The sequence below is a fragment of the Chanodichthys erythropterus genome, chromosome 13, assembly GCF_024489055.1.
Source record: "Chanodichthys erythropterus isolate Z2021 chromosome 13, ASM2448905v1, whole genome shotgun sequence".
In the NCBI taxonomy this organism is placed as follows: domain Eukaryota; kingdom Metazoa; phylum Chordata; class Actinopteri; order Cypriniformes; family Xenocyprididae; genus Chanodichthys; species Chanodichthys erythropterus.
In genome coordinates, this window is record NC_090233.1 from 13,195,366 (window position 1) to 13,220,486 (window position 25,121).

At 42.6% G+C, this 25,121-nt stretch overlaps 1 protein-coding gene across 1 annotated transcript; it reads right to left on the reverse strand.

The window, feature by feature from the left end:
- Positions 1-9,189: 9,189 nt before the first annotated feature.
- Positions 9,190-23,089, reverse strand: LOC137033614 (cerebellin-1-like). Its single transcript, XM_067405689.1, has 7 exons — positions 22,911-23,089; positions 22,117-22,179; positions 21,933-22,031; positions 21,690-21,782; positions 14,529-14,666; positions 14,158-14,443; positions 9,190-12,910 (listed from the first exon to the last, which is right to left on the reverse strand). Exons 1-6 carry the CDS (start codon positions 23,074-23,076, stop codon positions 14,160-14,162), a joined length of 843 nt encoding a protein of 280 aa, XP_067261790.1. The 5' UTR covers positions 23,077-23,089; the 3' UTR covers positions 9,190-12,910; positions 14,158-14,159.
- Positions 23,090-25,121: the final 2,032 nt, after the last annotated feature.

The window sequence follows — 25,121 nt, forward strand, 5'->3', positions numbered from 1 at the left end:
CGTTTATACAACAGTTCGACGGCACGAGTGTGTAAATAAATAAGAACAACAACGGAGTGTCTTTAAAACCCTCTTTTGTGCAGCACTACTTCCTTCCGCCACGGATTCAAATCTCAATTAACAGTTGGACCAAGCCTCCATTACTAATTCAAAAATGTCACTTTAGAACTAGTAACGAAGGAACGTTGAGTCGCTTCATTGAAACACATTGAATTTTGTACAGTAATAGAGAGAGAGAGAGAGAGAGAGAGAGAGTAGGCTATTACCTGTGTCTGGCATATTGCATTACATTCATTCATCAAGACGATGTCCACAATATTACATCCTTTATACAAGTTCGTTTGAATGTCCGCTGAGGTAAGCGATCTTTGTATTTGTCTTTTTCCATCCATAACACCACAGCGCTAAAACAACTTCCTTTTGCAAAGTTCCTTTCAATTTAAAAGTCTCTTGTGACTCACTGACTCATTCTCCTGTAAAGTGTTGCCGCCATCTAATGGCGTATTAATGTGTTCACTAAATCCAATAATACTTAATTGACATATTTATATAAAATAAATATTTATTGAACAACATATAAGCACAATTGTACAGTTCAGTCAAACAAACATAAAGCACTAGTTATTAAAAAAAATAGGTCACCATTTATGTATGTGGGTTTTACAAATATTTAACGAATGAAAAGGATTTTAAAGAGCGTGTAACAAAACCTCTTAACTCCATTGGATCCTCAAACTGTCAATCAAGCCTAATTAATCTGCCTCACCTCCTGAATGAAGTGCGCACGCAGTTTGGTCATCTCTGTGCAATGCAAAGGTAAATAAAAGATCTGATGTTTGAAAAAAAAAAATTGTAAAGCGTTTTCTTTACTCAAAAAAACATATGTTTATAAAGTTTAATGTTTTACATATTTGAAGCGAAGAAGAGTCTGATATGTCCCGTCTAGTTGTAGCCAATGTGCTATATAAGGATGTAACGTAACGTTTATTATTATCAAATTCAATATAGCACAATTCGACTTGCTCTGGAACAAATAATAGATTAATAAGACCAAAGATTGCCCGTTCTATGTACTCAAATTGAATTATGTCTCGAGTTTAACCACTATAAGAGCCAGCGGCAAATCCCCGAGGCACTGGCCGAGATGAAGCTGTTCTCTGTGGTTACAGAAGCACTGAACGGCCGCTGACGCACTCGAGCTCGCATCTCCGAAAACGCCAAAACAAATTGTAAAATAGGCGCTGTTGTTAAATATGAGTCACATATTTCAGGTCTAAACAACTACATTCTCGCCTAAAAAACTATTAAAACTACAGTTTGTGGTACAAGGAGTAGTATTTGTAAAAATTACGGTTGATTTGATCGGCCGCCATGACGGTCACTTCAAGCGGAGTGATACAAATGGTGAAAAGGCAGTAGGAGTGCTGTTATCACTGAAATATCGCATGGCTATCAGCCAATCAGATTCGAGAACCAGACAGAACTGTTGTATAAAAGAATACATCACATTCACATCACAAGTGACATATCAGTAAGATTTCAGTAGAATAAACATTCAGATTTTAGTTTTTCTAAGAAAATGTTTGTTTGTTTATTTATCCATGTTTTTTTAGATAACTGGTATCAATCTCAGAAAAATAATTTTATAATAATAATTACTTAGAGTCACAGTTCTCATGCAATATGGAGAGGAAGAAAGATCTTTCTGCTCCTCAGCACTGGCTTTTTTTTATAGATGCCATTTTAATACAATTTAAACTTTGAACTTTCATTAATAAGCCTTTATCTGACCGAATTCTGCTGAGCTCTAAATCACTCACAAATCTTATGATAATTTGATAATCTCCATTCAGTTTTCACACAATATTAGTTGTTTTCATGCCTTTTGCACAACATTGGACAATTTCATACTTTTCATCTTCAGAAAGTGCGTTTTTATAAGTGCGTGGCATGATGGGTTTTGGTCTAAAATCAAGAATGTCACATGGTTTAACTGCTAAAATGTAAGAGTACAATGTGCAATTACAAATTAATAATATGTTGAAAATAATCATAAGTGGGGGTGTTGTGCCACTGGCACATCACCCCAGACCCACAAGTTTGAAAAACTAGCATGATCCAGCAGTTAAGAGCTAACATCATGCTAACTGTATAGACTCATTGTGTAGCCTAACACATGTGTGAAATGTTTTCAAATTTGTTTATAATTGTTCAGACACTACAATCAAAAAACCTTGATCATAGAAATTTTACTTTGAAAGGAAAAAAAACATTTTTTTGAGCTAAAATGTGCTTTCCTCTCATGCCATGTGTCTCTCTTCATTGGAGGATGAGTAAAATGGATGGCTTTTCAAAATGATGTGGTCACATGACCAATTTCTTCTATGGTTTTCCAGAAACAATGGGTGGAACTACTTCCCCCCCAGCACAAATCACCCCACTCTCCCCTACCGAGTCTTTCCGAAAACAGCCGAGTGCCTGGAGGCGTGTCCTGTGAGCGGAGATGACGAGCCGTCACGGGAACGCGCAGCTTTTGTGTAGAGATCGTCTGCAAGCTATCAATGGTCAGCTAAATTTAAACACACACAATACACCATTGCATTATCCATGGATAACTTTTAAATCATTATAATAAATATAGGATATAGTGAATAATGAATTTATGAATTTGCTACGTTTGTATTGTTTACATTATATGCACTTGGTGCCTATTGCCAACAAAAGACAAGACATTTGAAGCAATTTTACTCACACCTGCTGTTCCGACTCATGACCGGGATCATTATCGCTGTGGCCGCTCCATCTTTCAGTTTCAAACGATCTGTAAAACCAGCACTGATCCTGAGGGCTCGAGCAGCCATGGAAAAACACATGATATTCTCTATTCGTTTTAACCAATAAAAAAGTGATTGCAAACAATCAGTTTCTATGGTTATTTTGATAACAAATATCGAGAGCGCATCAATGTAATGCGTGAGAACAAAACTCTCAGCTCCACTGGGTTCTTTGGGAAGCTGAAGGTTATCTGTCCCTCGCAACCAAAAACACACTTCTTTGGCAATATTGTTGATTTCATGCAGTCGTGTGATCTGTGCAGCGCTGCCGATGACTTTGGGGAATTCCGACCATTCTGATGTCACGTACTTGTAAAAAAGACCCCGAATTCATGAGGATTTGGAAGAGTATTTTTAGCACGGAATTACTGCGTCATACATCCAACTCGTATTTTGAAACTTATGCCATGTTTAGCATGAGAATCCAACTCTTTAACAGTGTAAATAAGTCAGAATGCATGAAATTGTTTTTTATGTAAAATATGTAAATTAAAATAAAATTTTATTTTGTGTAGCTTGCCTGCCAAAAATGACTTTCAGCACGACTTAAATAGGCAGTTGGCCCCACCCATTTTGTCTGTGCAGGAGCACTGAGGTGAATCGATCAGGCTTCAGTATTCAGAGATAACATGGAGTTCCCTTTCAGTCGGTCACGTTCGACGTACGTCAGTAGTGACCGACGAATTGGGATATCGCTTAGAGAGCCCTATCATCTTCGTGTAAACTAAAACAAGCCAATGGAATTGGCGTGCGATATTTGCATAATGCGCACCTCCCCCGACAGGTGTATATAAATAGGAAGCAGATGCAATCGCACTCTGTCTTTCGCTTCGGAGCCATTCTCTGGTGTCCTGTTCAGAAGACTCCTTTCTTCGTTTTGTTTTGTTCTAAAACATTGCCTCAGAAGAGGATTTGCAGCGAGCTTACAGTGCTGGTGAAGAAGGCACGTTCAGCGAGGTCGCGAGTTTCCGAGGAGCTGAGCTATAAGCTCTAAAACTGCTGTTTTCACAGCAACACAAAGAGTGTCTGTGTGTAGCGATTTGGGCCGGTTCCTCGGTGTGTCAGGGAGTGGTGTACCTGACACATCGCGTCGCTCCCTGGGTGCTTCAGCAAGAGTGAGTTGACTTCCCCTTCTAAAAGAGCTTTACAGACGAACCCTGACAGTATGTCATTTCGTCTGTGCGTTACTGGGTGCGGTCGTTCCCTGGTCCCTGCTGATGGGCACAATCGCTGCATCTCGTGTTTGGGCGTTCAGCACGCTGAAGCAGCTTTTGTGGATGGTTCATGTTCCCATTGCGGGAACATGACCATCGCGGTGCTGAGGTCGAGGCTCTCCTTCCTGAAGTCTCAGGAAGCGGGGGTCCCCTCTCCTATGCCGCGTACGACCGCTTTTTCCGGCCCCGGGAACCGGAATGACGGTACGGCGCTGTATAGGAAGGGCGACCTGAGGATAACGGTCAGGGCTTCCCCGCCGAGCGGAAACGGTCCTCGGGCCCCTGCCGCCTCAGCAGCACCGCAACCCATCTTGCCGCCGTTGGTTTCCGCTGGGCCCTCTTCGGACTGTCCAGCCGTTACCTTTGGTGCGCCGGCAGCGGATCGGATGTCGATCACAGCATCGGAAGGTGAGCCAGAGTCCTCGGGGGAAGACCCGGACGCGCTGCCGCCCTCCGGGACGGTAGCGTGGCCCGAGTCGGATCCTGAGTTGATGGCTGTGCTCTCCCGGGCCGCCTTGTGCGTCGGGCTCGAGTGGAACCCTCCACCCTGTCCTGGCCCATCTCGGTTGGATGATTGGTACTTGGGGGGGGGGTCGCGCTGGCCAAACCCAGCGTCCCGCCCCAATGCCTTTCTTCCCGGAAGTGCATGACGAGGTGACCAGGTCTTGGCAAACACCGTATAGTGTTCGTTCGAGGCCTGGCCCCGCGTCCGCCTTCACCTCCCTGGATGGCGGGGCAGCCAGGGGGTACGCGAGGATCCCGCCAGTCGAGCAGTCTGTTGCGATGCAGCTGTGTCCAATGGCCACTGGCTGGCGTGGTGAGCCGCGTCTCCCGTCCCGGGCCTGTAAATTCTCAGCCGGTCTGACTGAGAAAGCTTACAGTTCCTGTGGGCAGGCTGCCTCTGCCCTGCATTCCATGGCGCTTTTGCAGGTCTACCAGACGAAGGTGACAGCACGCGCTGTTGGTCATGCGATGACTACCTTGGTAGTCCAGCAACGCCATCTCTGGCTGACCTTGGCGGACATGCGGGATGCCGATAAGCAAAGGTTCCTAAATTCCCCCGTGTCCCCGGTCGGCCTATTCGGCGACGCGGTGGAGAGCTTCGCCCAACAGTTCTCCGCTGCACAGAAGCAGGCTGAGGCCATCAGTCATGTCATGCCACGGCGGTCCGCTGCTGCCTCCACCCAGCCGCCTGTGGCCCAACCTCAGCCTGCTCGTCGCCGAGGGCGCCCGCCTGCATCGTCCTCCACCCCTGCTAAGACGGCAAAGCAGCAGCCTACACCAGCCAGACAGCAGGGTGCCGGTCGCGGGCGTGGTGCCCAGCCCGTCTCAGCTAAGCCAGGTGGCAAGCGTAAAAAGAAGTCACGGCCCTGAGACGGGCAACCTGGAGGGGAAGGATCTTTCTCTTCGGGAGAGTTTTCCACCATCTCTCCCACCCCCGGAGGAGGGCCGGGGGGAATTTGTGTTTGTCTGTCCACCGCCGCTGGCTCTCCGGAGTCCAGCGGTACCCACTTTTTCACAAAAAGAGCAGTTTCCTCAAACTCCAGGTCACAACAAGGTGTGTCTGCCAGTGTGCCAGGCCCCGCCTCGCCGCTGGCAGCTCCCTCCCCATTCGGCAGCAGGCGGCAGTGTGATGGCGCAGACCGCGTCCCGTGCGCCGTCTCCAATGCACACTGCTGCCTCGCAGAGTCCGACCCCACTCCGGGCCGCTCCCAAGCCGCCCGAGTCGGGTCCCTCTCTGCCTCGCTGCCCCACCCCCGGTGCGTCTGTGGTGCCTTTGGTCCCGCTGGCTCAGAGTCTGGAGGCGTGGATCACGCTTCCCAGCCCGTCCCGCTGACTCATTCGCACTATCAGACTCGGCTATGCGATTCAGTTCGCCCGGCGTCCCCCGGTTTTCAGGGGTGTCCACTTCACTCAGGTGTCGTTGGACATTCTCAACTATCTCGACGACTGGCTGATCCTGGCCAGCTCGCGAGAGCAGTTGTGCGAACACAGGGACATGATTTTAGCTCACCTCAGCCGGTTGGGTCTTCGGGTCAACTGGGACAAGAGCAAACTCGCCCCCGGGCAGAGGATCTCTTATCTCGGTCTCGAGCTAGACTTGGTTGCACGGACTGCGTGTCTCACCGAGGCGCGCGTCCAGTCGGTGTTGAACTGCCTGAGTTCGCTTTTTGATTTTCAGAGGCTCCTGGGGCATATGGCATCTGCAGCCGCAGTCACGCCGCTCGGATTGCTTCATATGAGACCGCTTCAACACTGGCTCCGCGGCCAGGTCCCAAGATGGGCGTGGCAGTGCGGCACGCTCCGTGTCCCCGTGACACCGAGCTGCCGTCGCACCCTTGTCCGGTGGTCGGACCCTTCGTTCCTGCGGGCCGGAGTACCCCTCGAACAAGTGTCCAGGCACGCTGTGGTCTCCACAGCCTCTGCCATGGGATGGGGGGCCACGTACAACGGGCATGCAGTGGCAGGTCTTTGGACGGGGCCTCAGCTGCATTGGCATATCAATTGCCTCGAGTTGCTAGCGGTACGTCTTGCGCTGGCCCGCTTCAAGAAGCTGTTGTCAGGCAAGCACGTTCTAGTCCGCTCAGACAGCACTGCGGCTGTTGCGTACATCAACCGTCAAGGTGGTCTATGCTCCCGTCGCATGTCGCAACTCGCCCGCCATCTCTTGTTGTGGAGTCAGAAGTATCTGAGGTCCCTTCGGGCCACTCATGTCCCAGGTGTGCTCAACCGTGCAGCCGACGAGCTGTCACGACAGCATCCACTTGCGGGCGAGTGGTGGCTCCACCCCCAGGCGGTCCAGCTGATTTGGCAGCATTTCGGCGAGGCTCAGGTAGACCTGTTTGCCTCCCCAGAAACTGCCCACTGCCAGTGGTTTTATTCCCTGACCGGTGGCACGCTCGCACAGATGCCCTGGCACACAGCTGGCCCCCGGGTCTGCGCAAATATGCGTTTCCCCCAGTGAGCCTTCTCGCACAACTCTTGTGCAAGGTCAGGGAGGACGGGGAGCAGGTTCTGTTAATGGCTCCGTACTGGCCCACTCGGACCTGGTTCTCAGACCTCATTCTCCTCGCGACAGCCCCTCTCTGGCCGATTCCTCTGAGGAAGGACCTCCTGACTCAGAGACGGGACACCCTGTGGCACCCGCGTCCCGATCTATGGAACCTCCACGTGTGGTCCCTGGACGGGATGCGGAGGTTCTGAGTGATCTCCCGAAAGCGGTCGTAGACACCATCACTTCCGCTAGAGCTCCTTCCACTAGGAGTCTCTACGCGTTGAAGTGGAACCTGTTCGTCGAATGGTGCGCCTCTCGCCGAGAGGACCCCCGATCATGTTCGGTCGGATCCGTGCTTTCCTTCCTGCAAGAAGGGTTGGAGCGAAGGCTGTCTCCCTCCACCCTGAAGGTGTATGTCGCTGCTATCGCTGCACATCACCACACAGTTAAGGGTAAGTCCCTGGGGAAACACGATCTGATCGTCAGGTTCCTGAGGGGGGCCAGGAGACTGAATCCTCCTCGCCCTTCCTCCGTACCCTCTTGGGATTTGACCCTGGTTCTCACAGCTCTCCGGGGTCATCCCTTTGAGCCTTTGCAATCAGTCGACCTGAAACTAATGTCTCTTAAGACGGTTCTTCTGGTTGCATTGGCTTCCCTGAAGAGGGTAGGGGATCTGCATGCATTTTCGGTCGACGAAACGTGCCTAGAATTCGGGCCCGGTGATTCTCACGTCATCCTGAGACCCCGGCCTGGATACGTGCCCAAGTTTCCTACCACTCCCTTCAGAGATCAGGTAGTGAACCTGCAAGCGCTGCCCTCGGAGGAGGCAGACCCAGCCCTAGCTTTGCTCTGTCCCGTCCGCGCTCTGCGCGTTTACATGGATAGAACGCGAAGCTTCAGGACCTCAGATCAGCTGTTCATCTGTTACGGAGGCCAGCAGAAGGGAAAGGCTGTCTCCAAGCAGAGGATGGCCCACTGGATAGTGGATGCCATCGCCTTGGCGTACGAATCCCAGGGCGTGCCTTGCCCGCTCGGGTTGAGAGCCCAGTCCACCAGAGGGGTGGCCTCTTCCTAGGCTCATGGCGCCTCGCTGACAGATATCTGTAGAGCTGCGGGCTGGGCGACGTTCGCTAGGTTTTATAGCCTACGTGTAGAGCCGTTATCTTCACGTGTACTCGCATCCACTAGTCGGTAGACGTGTTGTACCCGCTCTAAGTGTCGGCTTGCAATGCCATTCCCGCCACTGGCCGGATACGTGCATACTTTCACTCCGGTCATGTTCCCCACTTGGCGAACCCTGTCGAGTTCCTCCGCCTCCCCCTTCGGCTCGGACATTGCGGGGTGTCTGATGCCAGGCCTACATCCGTCGCTGACGCTGTCTGTTGGCTGGGGCCCATATGTCGTGACTCCTCTACGTGAGCGGTCCCATATGTGTAATTATCCACGGTTTAAAACTCCCTATGGGCTGAGTCCGTGTCTTTCCCTTAGCAGAGCCAGCTCTGCTGTCACCTGTCAGATGAGTCTCCCCCTACCAGGTGGAGCCATCCCAGGGACTCCATATGCGTACTGCCCCCCGGGCCAGTCCATATGTGTATTTCCCACGTAAACTCCTCCCCCATTGGGTAGGTAGTGGTCTCCGCAGCGTCCCTTATGGGTTCGCTTCCCCAGTGTAGTCTAGTTTACTTAGTGGGTAGTGGTTAGACAGCAGTAGACTCTCTCGGTGTAAGCTCGCCCCCTTCACCGCCAGCCGGTGCTATGGGCGGCTGAGCTTGCGCTGGGCACTGGAAGGGGTTTCGTAACTGTGGCGCTTTAGTTGGGATCCCAATTCATCGGTCACTACTGACGTACGTCGAACGTGACCGACTGAAAGGGAACGTCTCGGTTACGTATGTAACCCTTGTTCCCTGAAGGAGGGAACAGAGACGTACGTCCCGTCGCCACAGTTTCTGTACCCTCGCTGTAGTGCGGACACCAGTTGTCTCCTCAGCGAAAAACAGAGTGCGATTGCATCTGCTTCCTATTTATATACACCTGTCGGGGGCGGTGCGCATTATGCAAATATCGCACGCCAATTCCATTGGCTTGTTTTAGTTTACACGAAGATGATAGGGCTCTCTAAGCGATATCCCAATTCGTCGGTCACTACTGACGTACGTCTCCGTTCCCTCCTTCAGGGAACGAGGGTTACATACGTAACCGAGACGTTTTCTCCCATATGTGTTTAGGAACCAAATGCAAAAAAGTCCTTTAGTTTTTTCTATCCTAAGTACAATCAAAAGTTCAGAGTTTTGTGACCTTAAAGAGCAAGATGGATTGTAGGGCAATTGAAGATACTCAGGAGTTAAACTATTTAGGGCCTTATAGGTCAGTAGCAAAACTTTGTGATCTATACTGAACTTAATAGGTAACCAGTTTAGAGATAATAAAATGAGTGAATTGGAGAAAATATGATCATATTTTCTTGACATGGTAAGTTCTCTAGTAACTGTATTTGTAGCTAGTATTGTAGATTGTTTATTGAGGATGCAGGACAATCAGCTAGTAATGCATTACAGTAATCCAGTCTAGAGGTCATGAATGCATGAACTAACTTTTCTGCATCAGAAATGACTGACTGATATAGCCGGCATAATGAATAAAATAACAAACATGACACTAAAATAATTTAATACAATTCAATTTGTCATTTTTAGGGGATAGAATATACAGTTTGTACAGTATAAAAACCATTATGCCTATGGAGAGCCCCCATAAACATCATATATGTGTGTGTATATGTGATTTCATCATGAAGAGCATTTAACTTTTCCTCCATCGCAGTGGCGGCTGGTGCAAAAAATTATTGGGGGGGGGCGCAAAAAAAAACAAAAAAAAAAACAATTTAGAAATGCAGGAATGAATAGGCTAATTGTTGAATAACCATTTAACAAGTGATATAATAATGTATCATTACTGCTTATCTAAAACAGGGAAAATTCAGTATTTAAAGCATGCCATAGGGCTGGGATCTGAAAAAAAATCTGTATTTAATTAAAAAAACTGTTATTTCACATCTTGTCCAATATTGTACTTGAAACAATGTTCATATTGAAGGCTATAAAAACAAACATGAATGTAACCTTGTACTATATGATATATTATGTGCAAAAAAGGGGTCAAATCACATTAGGCCTAGGCTATATTCTAAAATTTTAAATGTTTTTTAAAGCAGAAGTTAAATACACTAAACTAAAAATGAAATTAAATAAAAACAAAAGAACAGACTAATTATTAGGCTATTTTGATTACTCTACAACAGTCACTTTACACAGTTACTGCTATCGTACAAATACACTTAGTTCGAAATTCTACATATGGCATAATTATTATGTTCGCCAAAAAAAAAAAAATGTACTCAGATTGAACTCTGTATGTTTGGCGCGCATGCGCGCGGCGGCGCTCGTTCACGGAAGTTTGTGCTTGCTGAAGCTCGTCCACGCCTGACTGCAAAATGGAAATATTTTCTCGACTTTCTAATATTTACAGATGGAGAATATGTCTGTGAAATGTAAGTTATGCACTGAGGAAATTGGATGTCACTTCCGCTTAAAAAAAAAAATTAATAGAGGTATGTTCGTTTCCACCAATCGCTGCACAAGTTAAGGTTACGTATGATGACGAAAGCACGTTAGTGCGAGCCCTCCCGGAACCCATAGAGATTGCATTGCAGTGCCTGCAGTTCGAAAAAAAAGTTCTTTGAATGGAAGTCTATGGGAGCACTCGGGGCAAATCTCCGCCAGACTGAAAAGCCCAAAAAGAGGCGGTACTCCACAGAGTGTGACTCGACGCTGATTGGACTACATCCAGAGGCAGAACAAACCAGTGCCCAAGGAAGTCGACCGGAAGTTGAAGTCGGCCGGGTGCCGCCATCTTGTAGCAGAACTTCACTTGCGTTAGCATCCCCATTGACTCCCATTCATTTTGGCGTCACTTTGACAGTGAATAACTTTACATCTGAGGCGTTTAAAGACTCCATTTGTCCATTATTTATTTCCAAAGATACACGACAATGTATAAAGGGCTCCATTACCTTCTATGTTACATTATGGCCCCGTAGAAACAGTTTTCGTAAAAATAAGCTAACGATTGCGTCATAACCACTCGACTCTCTGTCGCACAGTAGAGAAATTACCGTACAGACAGGAGGAGAAGCTCGCAGGCAATCGGGGAGATTATCTTAATATGGCGTACTGGCGTTACATTTTAAAATACTATACAAACTAATTAATCAGAATACTTACTCCTGCTCACTCACGCCAAAGAACTCCCCGCTCAAGCTCGCCGTCTCTGCAAGATTAACGATGGCAGTTTGTACGCACAGCTACTAGAAGATTTACATCTGTCAGACAGGTTGCTGACGTCATCAAGCTTAGTGTGAGTCTTCGCGTCAGAAAAGGAAGTGCTAAAAATCGCTAAAAATGAGTTCCAATGGGGTCGCTGTGTCCATTTCTTTTACTGTCTATGGAACAAACAGCCTAGCAGTGACAGCTAGCGTAACTCTGTGGTTGAATGTGATTGAAAAAATCCGTCCCTTTCTCACTTTTGGTGGTGCGTCGCCCAATTGCCCTAATGAAGAAACCGCCCCTGTTCCATCGTCTTAATCTTCTGGAGTTCACTAATGTCTAATTTTGGTGATAGTAAATTTGTGCAGCTCCAACACACAACAACACAATGACTGTTATCACCAGCTTAATCACTGCTGTGTGTGTTTGCCCTACAACAATGTAACTCGATGCTAAACACCATAGTATGATGCATCGTTGAAGAAACCATCTAGCTAGTCACGACTGTTTTCCGAAACTTTGTCGCAAATTTGTCATTCAACCATGGGGGTTGAGTAATAACTTCTTTTAACGAATCCGATTGACATTGAATTAATGCTAGATGTTTTGCTATAAATGACAGACATGGCATCTGAGGTCTAATTCTCATTTTTCTCAGTTATTTTGCTTTATTTTCCAGATTCAATCATATGCTTGTTCTTACGTACTAGAGCATGTACGCACATGCGCACTCTTCTCTTTAAATCTCTTGACAAACTAAAAGACTTGAATGACATTTGTATGTATTTGAAATAAAAGATGTAGATTGTATTGAATGTCAGCTTGCTTATTTTGCTCAAGATAAGGATTTATTAAGACCACATGTCATTCAAATAAGAAACTATGCTTCTAACTACAGGTCGAGAGCTGTCATTCCAATCACACAACTTTGGATGCGGTTTATGAATGTTGGAACTATGGTTTCGGGAAAAAGACTCATTGAACTATGCTGATGATGACGAAACTTGCAAACAGAGTTGGCTAACGATTCTTACTGGAAATGCACCCCTGCCCTGTGTGATTATAGACCAAGGCCACAGAAACACAACATTTATTGAACAGTCTGAGAGACTTTGGACAACAAATATTTACAGGAGAGCGTAGTCGTACAGGCAGTAGGTCAAACACCAGCAAACAGAAACAGGCAAAAGAGTAGTCCAATACACAGGACAAGGAACAGATGGAATGCAAACAAAGGGCTAAACAATACTCAGTAATGTGTGTGTGTTAGAGTGCAGCTTATAAAGTGTCACTTATGGGAAACAGGTGTGATTAGTTCCTAGATGGGGAATTGTGGGAAATGGAGTCCATATAACCAAGTTAATGAACACAGACCCAGGGCACATGTAACACATGCGATTTATATGTAAACATGGCATCTATTTGAACATTTGTTTAGACACTTTCGGAAATGCGAGCACCAGGCTGTCAGCGACCGTTCAGTGCTCGTGTACCCGCAGAGAACAGCTTCATCTCGGCCAGTCCTTCAGGAATTTGCTGTTGGCTCTAGATAGTGTAGATAGCAGATAGATGTAGATAGTGTTTAAACATGAGGTATAATTCCTTTTGGGTATATCAAACGGGCAATCTTTGATCTTATTTTAATAAATGACTTGCTCCAGAGCGAAAAGATTTGGCTTAAAGGGTTAGTTCACCCCAAAATGAAAATTATGTCAATTATTACTCACCCTCATGTCGTTCCACACCTGTTAGACGTTCGTTCATCTTCAGAACACAAATGAAGATCTTTTTGTTGACAAAATGCTGTCAGATTTCCTTTTTCACTTAGGCTTTTATACTCACATGTAAACACTGATCAGCGAACATAAGCAGAAGCTCAATCAAACCAGTTTCGCGCGTGAGAACAAAACTCTTCCGGAAGCTCAAACGTGCATTGTAACATGCGAGAATAAATCTCATTGGTTACACAGCATGTTTGAGCTTCCGGAAGAGGTTTGGACGCACACAGGTACATACAGCTATATGGAGTTTTCCCAGCACAACCATTTTTGAACATGCAGGGATGTCTACAGTAAATCCCTAAACAGCAACAGCAGTTTTTTGTTTGTAGAAATGTGTTACATATAAACTGACAAAACATGGTTGCTTGTCGTGGAAGAGCAATGGGAAGATATGGGAAGAATGTGTGGTGTTAGGGGAAGACATACTGTATAGAATATGTAAAAAAGAACAAGCAACTGTGAATTTTCAGTTTACATGTAATACATTTCTAAAAAAAATAAAATAAATATGTTTGGTCCCACTTTATATTAGGTGTCTTTAACTACATCATACTAACTTTTACTGTAAATTCATCATTTGATACAATGCACTTATAAAAACGTTTTTTTCAAAAACAGCTGTAATTACAATGTTGAGCCTTCCCTTAACCATAAAACCTACCCAAACCAACAAACCTGTCAATAATCTTACCAGTATGCCACCTCAGCAGCACAAGTGTTTTGCAATGCAATATGAATACAACTGAATACAAGTAACTACATTTTGCAGACATGCAGTAGAGGTTTCAGTGAACAGTTGTGACAATTGCACTTACAGTTTAGAGAATGTTTAGCCTGTTTCGAGAAATGTGCCAAAGTCATTGAGAAAAACTGTAAGAACTAGTCTGACTGACCAATTAGTAATTAGTTAGAATTCATTCAGATTCTAAATAGATCAGTCTACCTTTTATGTAACTGATTAAAAATGTGTAAAATTTGTACTTGTAAGAGTCGAAGCAACCGGCCACAGACCTTCACACAGTAAACAGAAGGTGTCCGCTGAAGGTGTTCCGTTTCCAGCTATCCGCATAGACCCGTCGATTCTCTATGAGCTGAAGATGAATCCGGTCCCCTTGCTCCAAAAGAAGAGTGACAGAGTTGCAGGTTGTGTCCTCTGTGTCCTGTCCGGGTAGGTTATCTGATGCTGCCACCACAAAGTTGTCATTCTTTAGCAGTCTCACACCGGTCTGTACATTAGAAGGATTGAAGACCACATAGATGAAGAAATACACTCCTTTTACTGGTGCAGTGAAGATCCCTGTTGATAACCATAGAAACCTAAGCTCTTAAAAAGTTGACAAATGACCTTATAAAATTGTTTAGAATTTTCAGTGTTATAATACCTGTATTTGTGTCATAAGCATTTCCATTGTTAATAAATGCATGTTCATATACAAGAGTGGTTGCTTCAGTATGAGGGCCAAAATCTCTGAAGCCCAATGTAGATGATAGTGAGGCTGAAAAAGCCACATTCACCCTTCCTGCAAAAAAAGAGATTAAGAAAATTATCAAGTGAAAAGAAGAATAACTTGTAAGTAATGCTATTTCTTCTTAGAACATATGTTTCCTTAATTTCAGCTTTGTAGTCAGTGCTACATTGATTAAAACACTCTAAACTAAATAATAGTTCCATTAATCTTCCTGCTCAAAGAAGAAATAAACTGGTGTCTCCAGTGTGATCAGTCAGTTTTTTAAAAAAAGAAAAAAAAAAAGAAAAAGAAAATAATAATAATAACGATGTTTAGTACCTTCATTCTTGCTCCTTAGTTCCCTGACTTCATCATAAAGAGCATTTAACTTTTCCTCCATGGGCTTAATCTTCTTGATTTCACTAGAAATGTCTAAATCCTGTGTTTGTGCGACTCCAACATACAGCAATGCAACGATGCTCATTACCAGCTTCATCATTGCTGTTCTGTGTGATTATAGATCATGATCACAGAAACACGACAACATTTATAGAACATTTATAGACTTTGGACTACAAATATTTAAACTTCCCTTCTCGTAAATAAAAAGTTGTTTTCTGTAAAAGGGTGCTATCTGACTTTATCAATCATTTACAGCTTTTTTTTTAATTACTAACAAGCATCGGTCAGTACTGAAGCCACCAAAACTTTTCACACAGTCTGCATTACTAAGATGAATCTTGGCCAAACAGTTAATCTCACCTCCAAAACTCACTCAGACCAACAAAACACTTCATATATGTCTCAAAATAAGTTTGATCCACCAAAACATTAGCAACAATTCTCATTCAAAAAACATAGATTGTCACTTATAACACACCGACCTAAAAAAAACAGGGGGCATTTCATAAATGATGAATTCTAATCTTTAAAGTCTGAATGATTTTTCACACAAATAAGTATTTCATTATAGGATAAGAATAACATATTTCCATTTTACTGACTGTATTACAGCATAAAGAATGAATAAGAAATGCTGCATTTACATAAATGTTTTTTTTTTTTTTATATATATCTTTACATTTGCTTGCGAAAAATAAAAAGTTGAAACAAACAACAACAAAAATAATTCTGAAGCAACAATAATTAAATAAAACCCCAACAACAACCAAACAAACAAAACAAAACAGTATGAATGACGAAAGTGATCATAGATTTGGAGTTCTTATGCACATGAGTAAGCAATCATTGTTGATAAATCCCACATGTGCGTAAGTACCATGCTCATTCACGTTCACGGTCATTAGCATTCGGAAACGCCTCCAATGAACCAAATATGGTGACAAAACTTCTCTTTAAAAATCATGTGATTCTGTTTTTTCCTCACCGCAATAATGGCAAAGAGACCACTCTCGCCAAGCAGATCAGCACGATCATGGAAAACGCACTCTCTGCGGAGTGCATTGTTTGCCAAGTCTTCCAATAACGCAAGATAAGCTATTGCACTGAGACAAATTATGCATCATGTTTAAAACTTTACAAATGATAAATTGAGTGTTTTATAATTAAAGGAAACACAGGACATACAGTACAGTCCAAAAGTTTGGAACCACTAAGATTTTTAATGTTTTTAAAGAAGTTTCGTCTGCTCACCAAGGCTGCATTTATTTAATTAAAAATACAGTTAAAAACAGTAATATTGTGAAATATTATTACAATTTAAAATAACTGTGTACCATTTAAATATATTTGACAAAGTAATTTATTCCTGTGATGCAAAGCTGAATTTTCAGCATCGTTACTCCAGTCTTCAGTGTCACATGATCCTTCAGAAATCATTCTAATATGATGATTTGCTGCTCAAGAAACATTTATGATTATTTTCAATGCTGAAAACAGTTGTGTACTTTTTTTTTTCAGGATTCCTTGATGAATAGAAAGTTCAAAAGAACAGCATTTATCTGAAATACAAAGCTTCTGTAGCATTATACACTACCGTTCAAAAGTCTGGGGTCAGTAAGAATTTTTATTTTTATTTTTTTGAAAAGAAATTAAAGAAATGAATACTTTTATTCAGCAAAGATGCATTTAATCAATCAAAAGTGGCAGTAAAGACATTTATAATGTTACAAAAGATTAGATTTCAGATAAACACTGTTCTTTTGAACTTTCTATTCATCAAATAATCCTGAAAAAAAAAATATTGTACACAAATATTTTGTACAATTGTACACATTAAATGTTTCTTGAGCAGCAGATCAGCATATTAGAATGATTTCTGAAGGATCATGTGACACTGAAGACTGGAGTAATGATGCTGAAAATTCAGCTTTGATCACAGGAATAAATTACTTTGTGAAATATATTCAAATAGAAAACAGTTATTTTAAATTGTAATAATATTTCACAATATTACTGTTTTTACTGTATTTTTAATAAAATAAATGTAGCCTTGGTGAGCAGACCAAACTTCTTTTAAAAACATTAAAAATCTTAGTGGTTCCAAACTTTTGGACTGTACTGTATGTGGATTGCTTAATGCATACTGTGACACTCTTAAATGCTTTTTATGTGTAGTGTCGCTATTCTACCACTAGATTCCCTGCATAAGTATGCTCAGAGGTGTGCTTTTATTTACACACATTTCTACGTATAAGTTGGTGAATCCCACACTTTGCGTGAAACTGTTCTTACACACTCATTACACACAAATCTGTCCGTACACACCATTGATGGAGTTTACTAATGATGCCTAATGTTGGTGACATTAAGTCCTGTGTCTGTGCGACTCTGACTTCATCAATCATTTAGAAAAGTTGGTAGGCATTAGAAATTTGGTGAATTTGCTAATGTACATAAATTTTAATGTACAATAAAATTTACTTCGAAAACATCTCAGGTTAATTAACTGTAGCCCTGTTCCCTGAAAAAGCAGGAATGAGATGCTGTTATATGCTATAGGAAAAACTTCTTTGTTTGACACGTTGTGAAGTATGTGTGGCAAGCACGGCAAGAACTTGGCTTAAATAACCTCTAACGATGAAGTCATTGGAATGCATGCTCGTGAGAGGCTATCAATAGATGTAAAACAGGTGCACCTTCAGGTATAACTTCGTCTGAAGAAACATCTGGACACACCCCCAGTGCAGCAATACATCACATACTTGTTGCAAGTGGGCATCTCTTGCCAAGGCCCTGGAGGATACAACCCCCTGGTAACCCTAACTCCTAGATGTGAAGCTTGACCGCACACCTCATAGGCAAGAGGAATGGCATCCCTCACTGTGTGTGACATTGTTTGCTTGGTGGCAGCCGCCTGCCATTTTCGACCCCATAGCAAATGAAAAGTTGCTCTGACTTACACCATTGGCTAGTGCAGTAATGGCCATGAGAAAAGCCATCTTTAGAATCTGAAGCTTGCTAGGTGCTGACTCTAGTGGTTCAAAAGGGGTCTTGACTATCCCCTCAAGGACTATGGCTAAGTCCCATGATAGGATCTTTGCTCTAACAGAAGGACTTCCCCGCCTAGCTCCACGGATGAAGTGGGTGATCAGAGGGTTCTTCCTGATTGGAGCCTCGTCAGCAAGCCGATATGGCGGCCACAAATATGAGAGTAGCGGGGCATGTGCCTGCTGATGATGTTTCCTGCAGAAACTCCAGCACTGAAACAATCTTGCATAAAACTGTGTCTGTACAGTATGCGGTACACCAGCTTTAAAGGAAACCCCATTTAAGGGGATCCCTAGCATTTAGAAAAAATCAGATGGAAGCCCAGAATCTCTCAGTTGGTCCCCCTCAGGGGCCAAACGTAAACGTTCGGAAGTTAAATATTGTCCCCTGTGCCTGAGACAAAAGGTCCCTCCTGATCAGAATCACCCAGGACGAGCCGTCAAGGAGGGATATTATCTCTGAGAAACAAATTCTGGTAAGCCAATGAGGTGCTATCAATAAGAGGCACGACCCTTGTTGACGGACCTTGGCCAGGACTCCCGGGAGCAGAGTGATTGGTGGAAATGCATACAGATGCAGCCTGGGCCACATATGCACCATGGCATCAAGAGAGAAGAGAGGGGACATTGTGCTGTCACTTGAGAAGCAAAGAGATCTACCTCTGCTTCTTAAAATCTTTCCCAAATCTGTTTAACTACCTCTGGGTGGAGATTCCATTCCCTGTGTGTCACAGCCTGTCTGGATAGTAAGTCCCACATTCAAATGCCCAGAGATTAGATCGCCCTGAGGGACAGGAACTTGTCCTGAGCCCAAAGCAGAACCTTCTGTGCTAGCCTGTTCAGACGACGCAAAAGTGACGCTCTGGTGATTTATGTAGGTGACTACTGTAGTATTGTCCACCCGCACTAGGACATGGTAGCCCCTTAACTGCTGGAGGAAGTATTTCGGGGCCAGAAATACAGCCATCAGTTTGAGGCAATTGATGTGTCAAACGAGATGATGACCTCTACAAATCACTTGGACCACTCCCCAGAACGTCTGTCGTTAGCATTTTGCGACAACAACACGCACCTAGAGTGGGACCCAAAGTTGAGGAACCAGGGTCTGATACACATAGAAAGGGAACGAAGTCTGTGTTGCCTAACCCTTATTTGCCTTTGGGGATTGGCCCTTGGATGAAAACCCCTGGCTTTGGGCCACAACTGAAACAGTCTCATGTGCAGAAGGCCCATAGGTATCACAGTGGATGCAGCTGCCATAAGACCTAGAATTCTTTGAAAGTGATGGAAAGTAGTTTCCTGACCAAGCCTGATATTGCTCAGGGTGGTTAAGATGGACTTGACACGTGTGGAAGACAGCTGTGCCTGCATGTGTCCCATACAACCATTAAATATGTTGTCCTCTGGGCAGGAGAGAGAATGCATTTCTTGACATCTCAACCCCAAAGATACAAGATGAGCGAAGATGACATGGAACAGCGGTGTTTTGTCCTGTCGCACAGTCACCCAGTTGCTCTGCTGCAGGGCTCTACAGACAGAAGCGAACAATGTATGGGCTTCTCTAAGTTAGTCGCATCCAAAGCAGTTTCTAAAGCACTTGCATTCTTACTATCCTCGATTAAACTTTGGATGTGTGTCTAATTCTGAAACCTTCTCCATCGGGCTGTCTATTTCCCTGCATTTATGAAATGTGAAACCTGCGTCGTTAGAAGGCTATAATAAACGTGTCAGGCAGTGCAAGTGACAATAACAGGAGAAGATGACATGACTCAATGTGTTTGTTGACTGATTGTGGTGTTGTGGCGAATTCTGGGACCCTAGCAGGCACTATATTGCGCTAATCCGACCTGCTCCTAATCCCAACCTAATCATACCATCACTACACTGGCTACTAGGGTCACATAATTTGATTGGTCACAATTCGGCACTATACCAGCTTACCTCAGTTTATTCGGCACTACACTGGAGTATAGTGTATCATTGACAAAAAGGAGCATGCGAGAGAAGTTAACAGGCAAGTGAAATGCTCACACATTGTGCTAGCGATAACGATTTGGATTAAAAGATAACAATGTCAGATTAATGTGATAGGCAATATTAGACAATATCAGATTATATTTAGTAATGAAAACAAGGAATGATAGCAAATAGAGATTCAAAACAAAGCTATACAGAGCTACATAAGCAAACCAGCAAAAATAAGGATAAAATCTTTTTCTTTTTTTTTTAAAGAGAGAACAGTTTATTAATTTATTGGAACAACAGCAAAGTAATACAATATTTCAATAAGCAATCATCCAGTCTTAAAGAAAAACATTATGGCGGACAGGAAGTTCAGCCGACTATGGCAAATTTGATATTTGTGTTCTCGGCATGACCCAAGGAATCAACTGAGACCAGTTTCATTACAATGAGTTAAAATAGTCAAAAGTTATCAGCATTTTTGTAAATGTTGTTATAACTTTTGACCACAAGGTGGCGCTGGTCCGAAACTTCTCAAGCTCATTCAGGGCATTGTGCTGATGACCCATACCGAGTTTCATAAAGATACGCTAATGCGTTCGTAAAATACAGCATTTTAGCACAAAATTCAAAATGGCCGACGGCCAAAATGCATTATAAGCAAAACTGACCATTTTTCATATCTCTGCACCAGTAGGTGGAGCTGCGCCAAAAAACTGCATGATGCCTCAGGTCATGCTTGTGATTACATGTACCAAGTTTGGTCTGAATACGATAACTGTTGTGGAGATACAGCCTTACTTCTATTTTCGCAAGCACTACGTACAATTCGTTTGCGTGTTTTACAAAAATGGTGTTAGGAATCGACTTGAATTCCATAACTTTTGTCGGCAAGTAAGTAATCGATTCGTCTTGAGCCAAGGAATCAAAGGAAAAAAAGAATTTTGTTTCTAACCCTTACGGTTCAAAAGTTATTAATATAAACATAGGTGCAACTTTGGACAGTTGGTGGCGCTAGAGGGATTGAGTTAGAGACTCCAAATTTGCTATGGACACAGTTCAGACTGTCCTCTGACTGTGTGCCAAATTTCACAACTTTCCCGCAAGCAGTTCTATGGGCTGCCATAATAGAAGAAATAAAGAAGAAAAAAAATAACGCCAACGGATACAATAGGTGCCTACGCACCTTCAGTGCTTGGCCCCTAATAAAAATGAATAACAGTTTTCTCTTAGTCTTATTTCATGAGTTTACACTTAAAAATTATTAGATAGAATAAAAAGTATGCATATTTGGCCTGCTGTCCGGGGGAGGGTACTCCCCCATATCTTTGGTTAGGATAGTAACCAGGCAATTGTTAGGAGGCAGGGTGGTGGAAATAACTGTCGAGGAACATAGGTGAGTCGGCTACGTATTTATAAGCCTCCTCTTATGCTGATTGGGTAAATCATTTGAATGTGCTCCTGCCGATCTTTTTTAATAAAACATCATAAAGTGCAAACAATAAGTGCAATTATAATCAAAGTACTCTCTCAATATTCAAAGTGCAAATAGAGACCAAATTTATTCTTCAAGCATGATACGGAGCTGAGAGATGGTTACAACTACACAGCCCAGACTAAGATAGCTTTCATAATGCAATAATGCATTTTCTGCATTATTGAGCACTGTGAATGTATAACTCACCAGAGGTCTGTTGTTTAGAAGAGAGAGATGCGACAGATGAAGTGAGATCTGACACTGAACTCTTCAGGGCACTCAATGAGCTCGAGAGAGACTCTTTAACACAAGACAAAAGTCATAATTATGATATATCAGCAAGATTACTTATGAGTTTACTGTGATGTTTTTATTGAGACAGACTACTTGAGACAAACTTATATGTATTCATGCTTCTAATTTTAGCTGATTTTTATGTTTCTGACTTACCAAAGTCACGCTGTTTGTTCTGTTGATCAGTCTGTATGGATGACTTCAAACTGTCCAGCAATCGTTCTGTTTCAGTTTGTTTCTGGTCCTGCTTGTTAACTGTGAGAAAAAAGGATTGGTGTTTAAAACTTCTGCAATCCACTGAAGACAATATTTATGTAAAGTTATTAAAAGATTTTGACACCTGCATCATTCAGAGTCAATACAGCAGAACTCAAGCTGTTCATCACATTCTTCACCTCACTGACTGTGGAAGAGAAGTGTAGATGTGTGAGTAGAGTATGTGCATTTATTGGACTCTTATTGAAATCAAAAGCTGTTTTGTGCGTGTAATGTAGCATATTCACTGGTGACTGATAGAATGAAAGAGATGATACAGAAGTAGTAAGATCTGACACTGAACTCTTCAGGTCACTCACTGATGTTGACAGAGACTCTTTAACATGAAACAAAAGCCATACATTATACTGGAGCAGCAAGATGTGCATAGCAATAATGGCTTTGTGAATACGACAATATAAAAATACATATTTATCATCTGCTCATATCATATTTTGTCTTAAAGGGATGAAAATTACCCCATGATTTCCTCACCCTCAAGCCATCCTAGGTGTATGACTATCTTCTTTCAGACGAACGCAATCCGAGATATATTTAAAAATAAGAGAGCCTACTCAGATGAAAACTGCTTCAGTGAGCTCAATTAGTAACGCTGCATTTTATTTTACTCATAGTAATGCTGCATTTTTTTTGTCATTAACGGTAAAAGCGTTGTAACAGGAGAAAATGTATTACTCGCTACTGAAAAAAGTAACGCTGTTTATTTATAACGCCGTTATTCACATCACTGACCTTTTCTGCAAGTAAGAGAGGAGAAGAATATGATCAAGTAAGTGAAAAGAAGAATATTCTAGTTCGAACTTCAGTATGTTATACACATGTAAAGTTAATAATAATAATAATAACATTGTACAGTACCTTCATTCTTGCTCCTTAGTTCCCCGAATCCATCATAAAGAGCATTTAACTTTTCCTCCATGGCCTTAATCTTCTTGATTTCACTAATGATGTCAATTGTTGGTGACATTACATCCTCTGCTGCAACAACACACATCAACACAACAACGCTCATTACCAGCTTCATCTTTGCTGTTCTGTGTGATTATAGATCCAGAAACACAACAACATTTATAACAGTCAGAGAGACTTTGGACTACAAATATTTAAGCTTCCCTTTTCATAAACCACGAGTTTGAACTGACTTTATCAATCATTTATAGAGCATGAGGGATTTGGTGAATTAGTGGATTTGCTAAAGTACATACGTTTTAATTTACATTAAAAAACCTAACATTTACGGGGGGGGGTTCACACATAGTTCCTGCCAATCTCATGTTAAACTTAAGTACCTATAGAGTAGTATAGCATCCTTCATATCGCTGAAAAGTCTTTAGTTTTATCATATATCAGCTTTTGTAAAGAGATCGTCTGCACGCTATCTATGGTCAGCTAAATTTAAACACACACAATACACCATCGCATTATCCATGGATAAATTTTGAATCACTATAATAAATACAGCATATAGTGAATGATGAATAATGAATTTATTAATTCGCTACGTTCATATTGTTTACATTATAAACAGACATCTGATGAGTTTCTATGGTTATTTTAATGACAAATATCGAGAGTACATCAATGTAATGCGTGAGAACAAAACTCTCAGCTCCACTGGGTTCTTTGGGAAACAAGGTTATCTTTCCCTTACAACCAAAATTTTTTAGATTTTGTGGTCTAAAAACAAAGTGATAAATTCTTCTCCAGCAAGTCCTGTGCATTCAAATTCAAATCAAAATCAAATTCAAAAGCTTTATTGTCTAGCCCCACAGAGGTAGAAAATTGTCTTCAGACAAGGCTCAACAAAAAGAAAACAAAAACAAAACACAAACATTAATTTCCAAACTTCACAACATCCACAACAACAACTCATCTTACAATCCTATTTAAAATGTCAATGGCTGTCGGAACAAACGTCTTCTTATACCTATACGTCTTTTTATTCAGGGGTACTTTGTACCTTCTACCTGATGAAAATACTGGAAATGAACTATAAAGTGGATGAGATGTATCTGCCAAAATAGCGGAGGTTTTTCTTTTTACTGCAGCAGTATAGAGGTCAGTCAGAGATACTTGTTTAGCTCCAATAATTTTACCAGCCATGTAAAATTATTTTTGCTGCCGATGACTTCCGTAAAGCCGAACGAAGCGCGTTGATGGCTGTGCTCTTGCTCTCTCGCTCTGGTCGATGTGTGCGCGCACTCTTCCGGGAGAAGTGCTTGTACAAGGAATTCCGACCATTCTGATGTCACACAGGCACATACTTGAAAAAAAGACCCCGAAGTTTGTGAGGATTTGGAAGAGTATTTTTGGCACGGAATTACTCTGTCAGCCATCCAACTCGTGTTTTGAAACTTTGGCCATGTTTAGCATGAGAATCGAAGTCTTTAACAGTGTAAATAAGTCAGAATGCATATGTACTACATAATACTATTGTACATAACCCCCCCCCCCCCCCCCCAATATGTAAATTACCTAAGATCACCAAATCTCTCATGCCTATTGACCTCTTTGAATGATTGATAAAGTCAGTACAAACTCATGGTTTAAGAAAAGGGACATTTAAATATTTGAAGTTCAAAGTCTCTCTGACTAATAAAGCATAAGACGATACGACTCTGCACCAGTATTCATGCTCATCTCCTATATGTGAACAGAGAACACTGTTTAAAACATGGCTCCCCCTCTGCATATGCTTGGACCAACTCCATATATATATAACGGGATATATATATATATATATATATATATATATATATATATATATATATATATATATATATATATATATATATATATATATATATATATAGGTGGGAGGGAGGGACAATTTGGCATCCCCATCCTGAGTTGTCTTTCCCTGAAGTTCATGATCTCTGAGGCAAAGTCACCTTCTACCAGGCACCTTTATGCCTTTTTTTCCAGCTGGTGTTTATCCAGGGATGTAATCCCTCAATCTTGTGAGATCTCTTATATCCTCTCATTCCTACAGGAGCTGCTGGACGGCAGACACTCTCCATCCACACTCAAGGTATATGTGGCAGCTATTGCAGCATTTCATGCTCATAT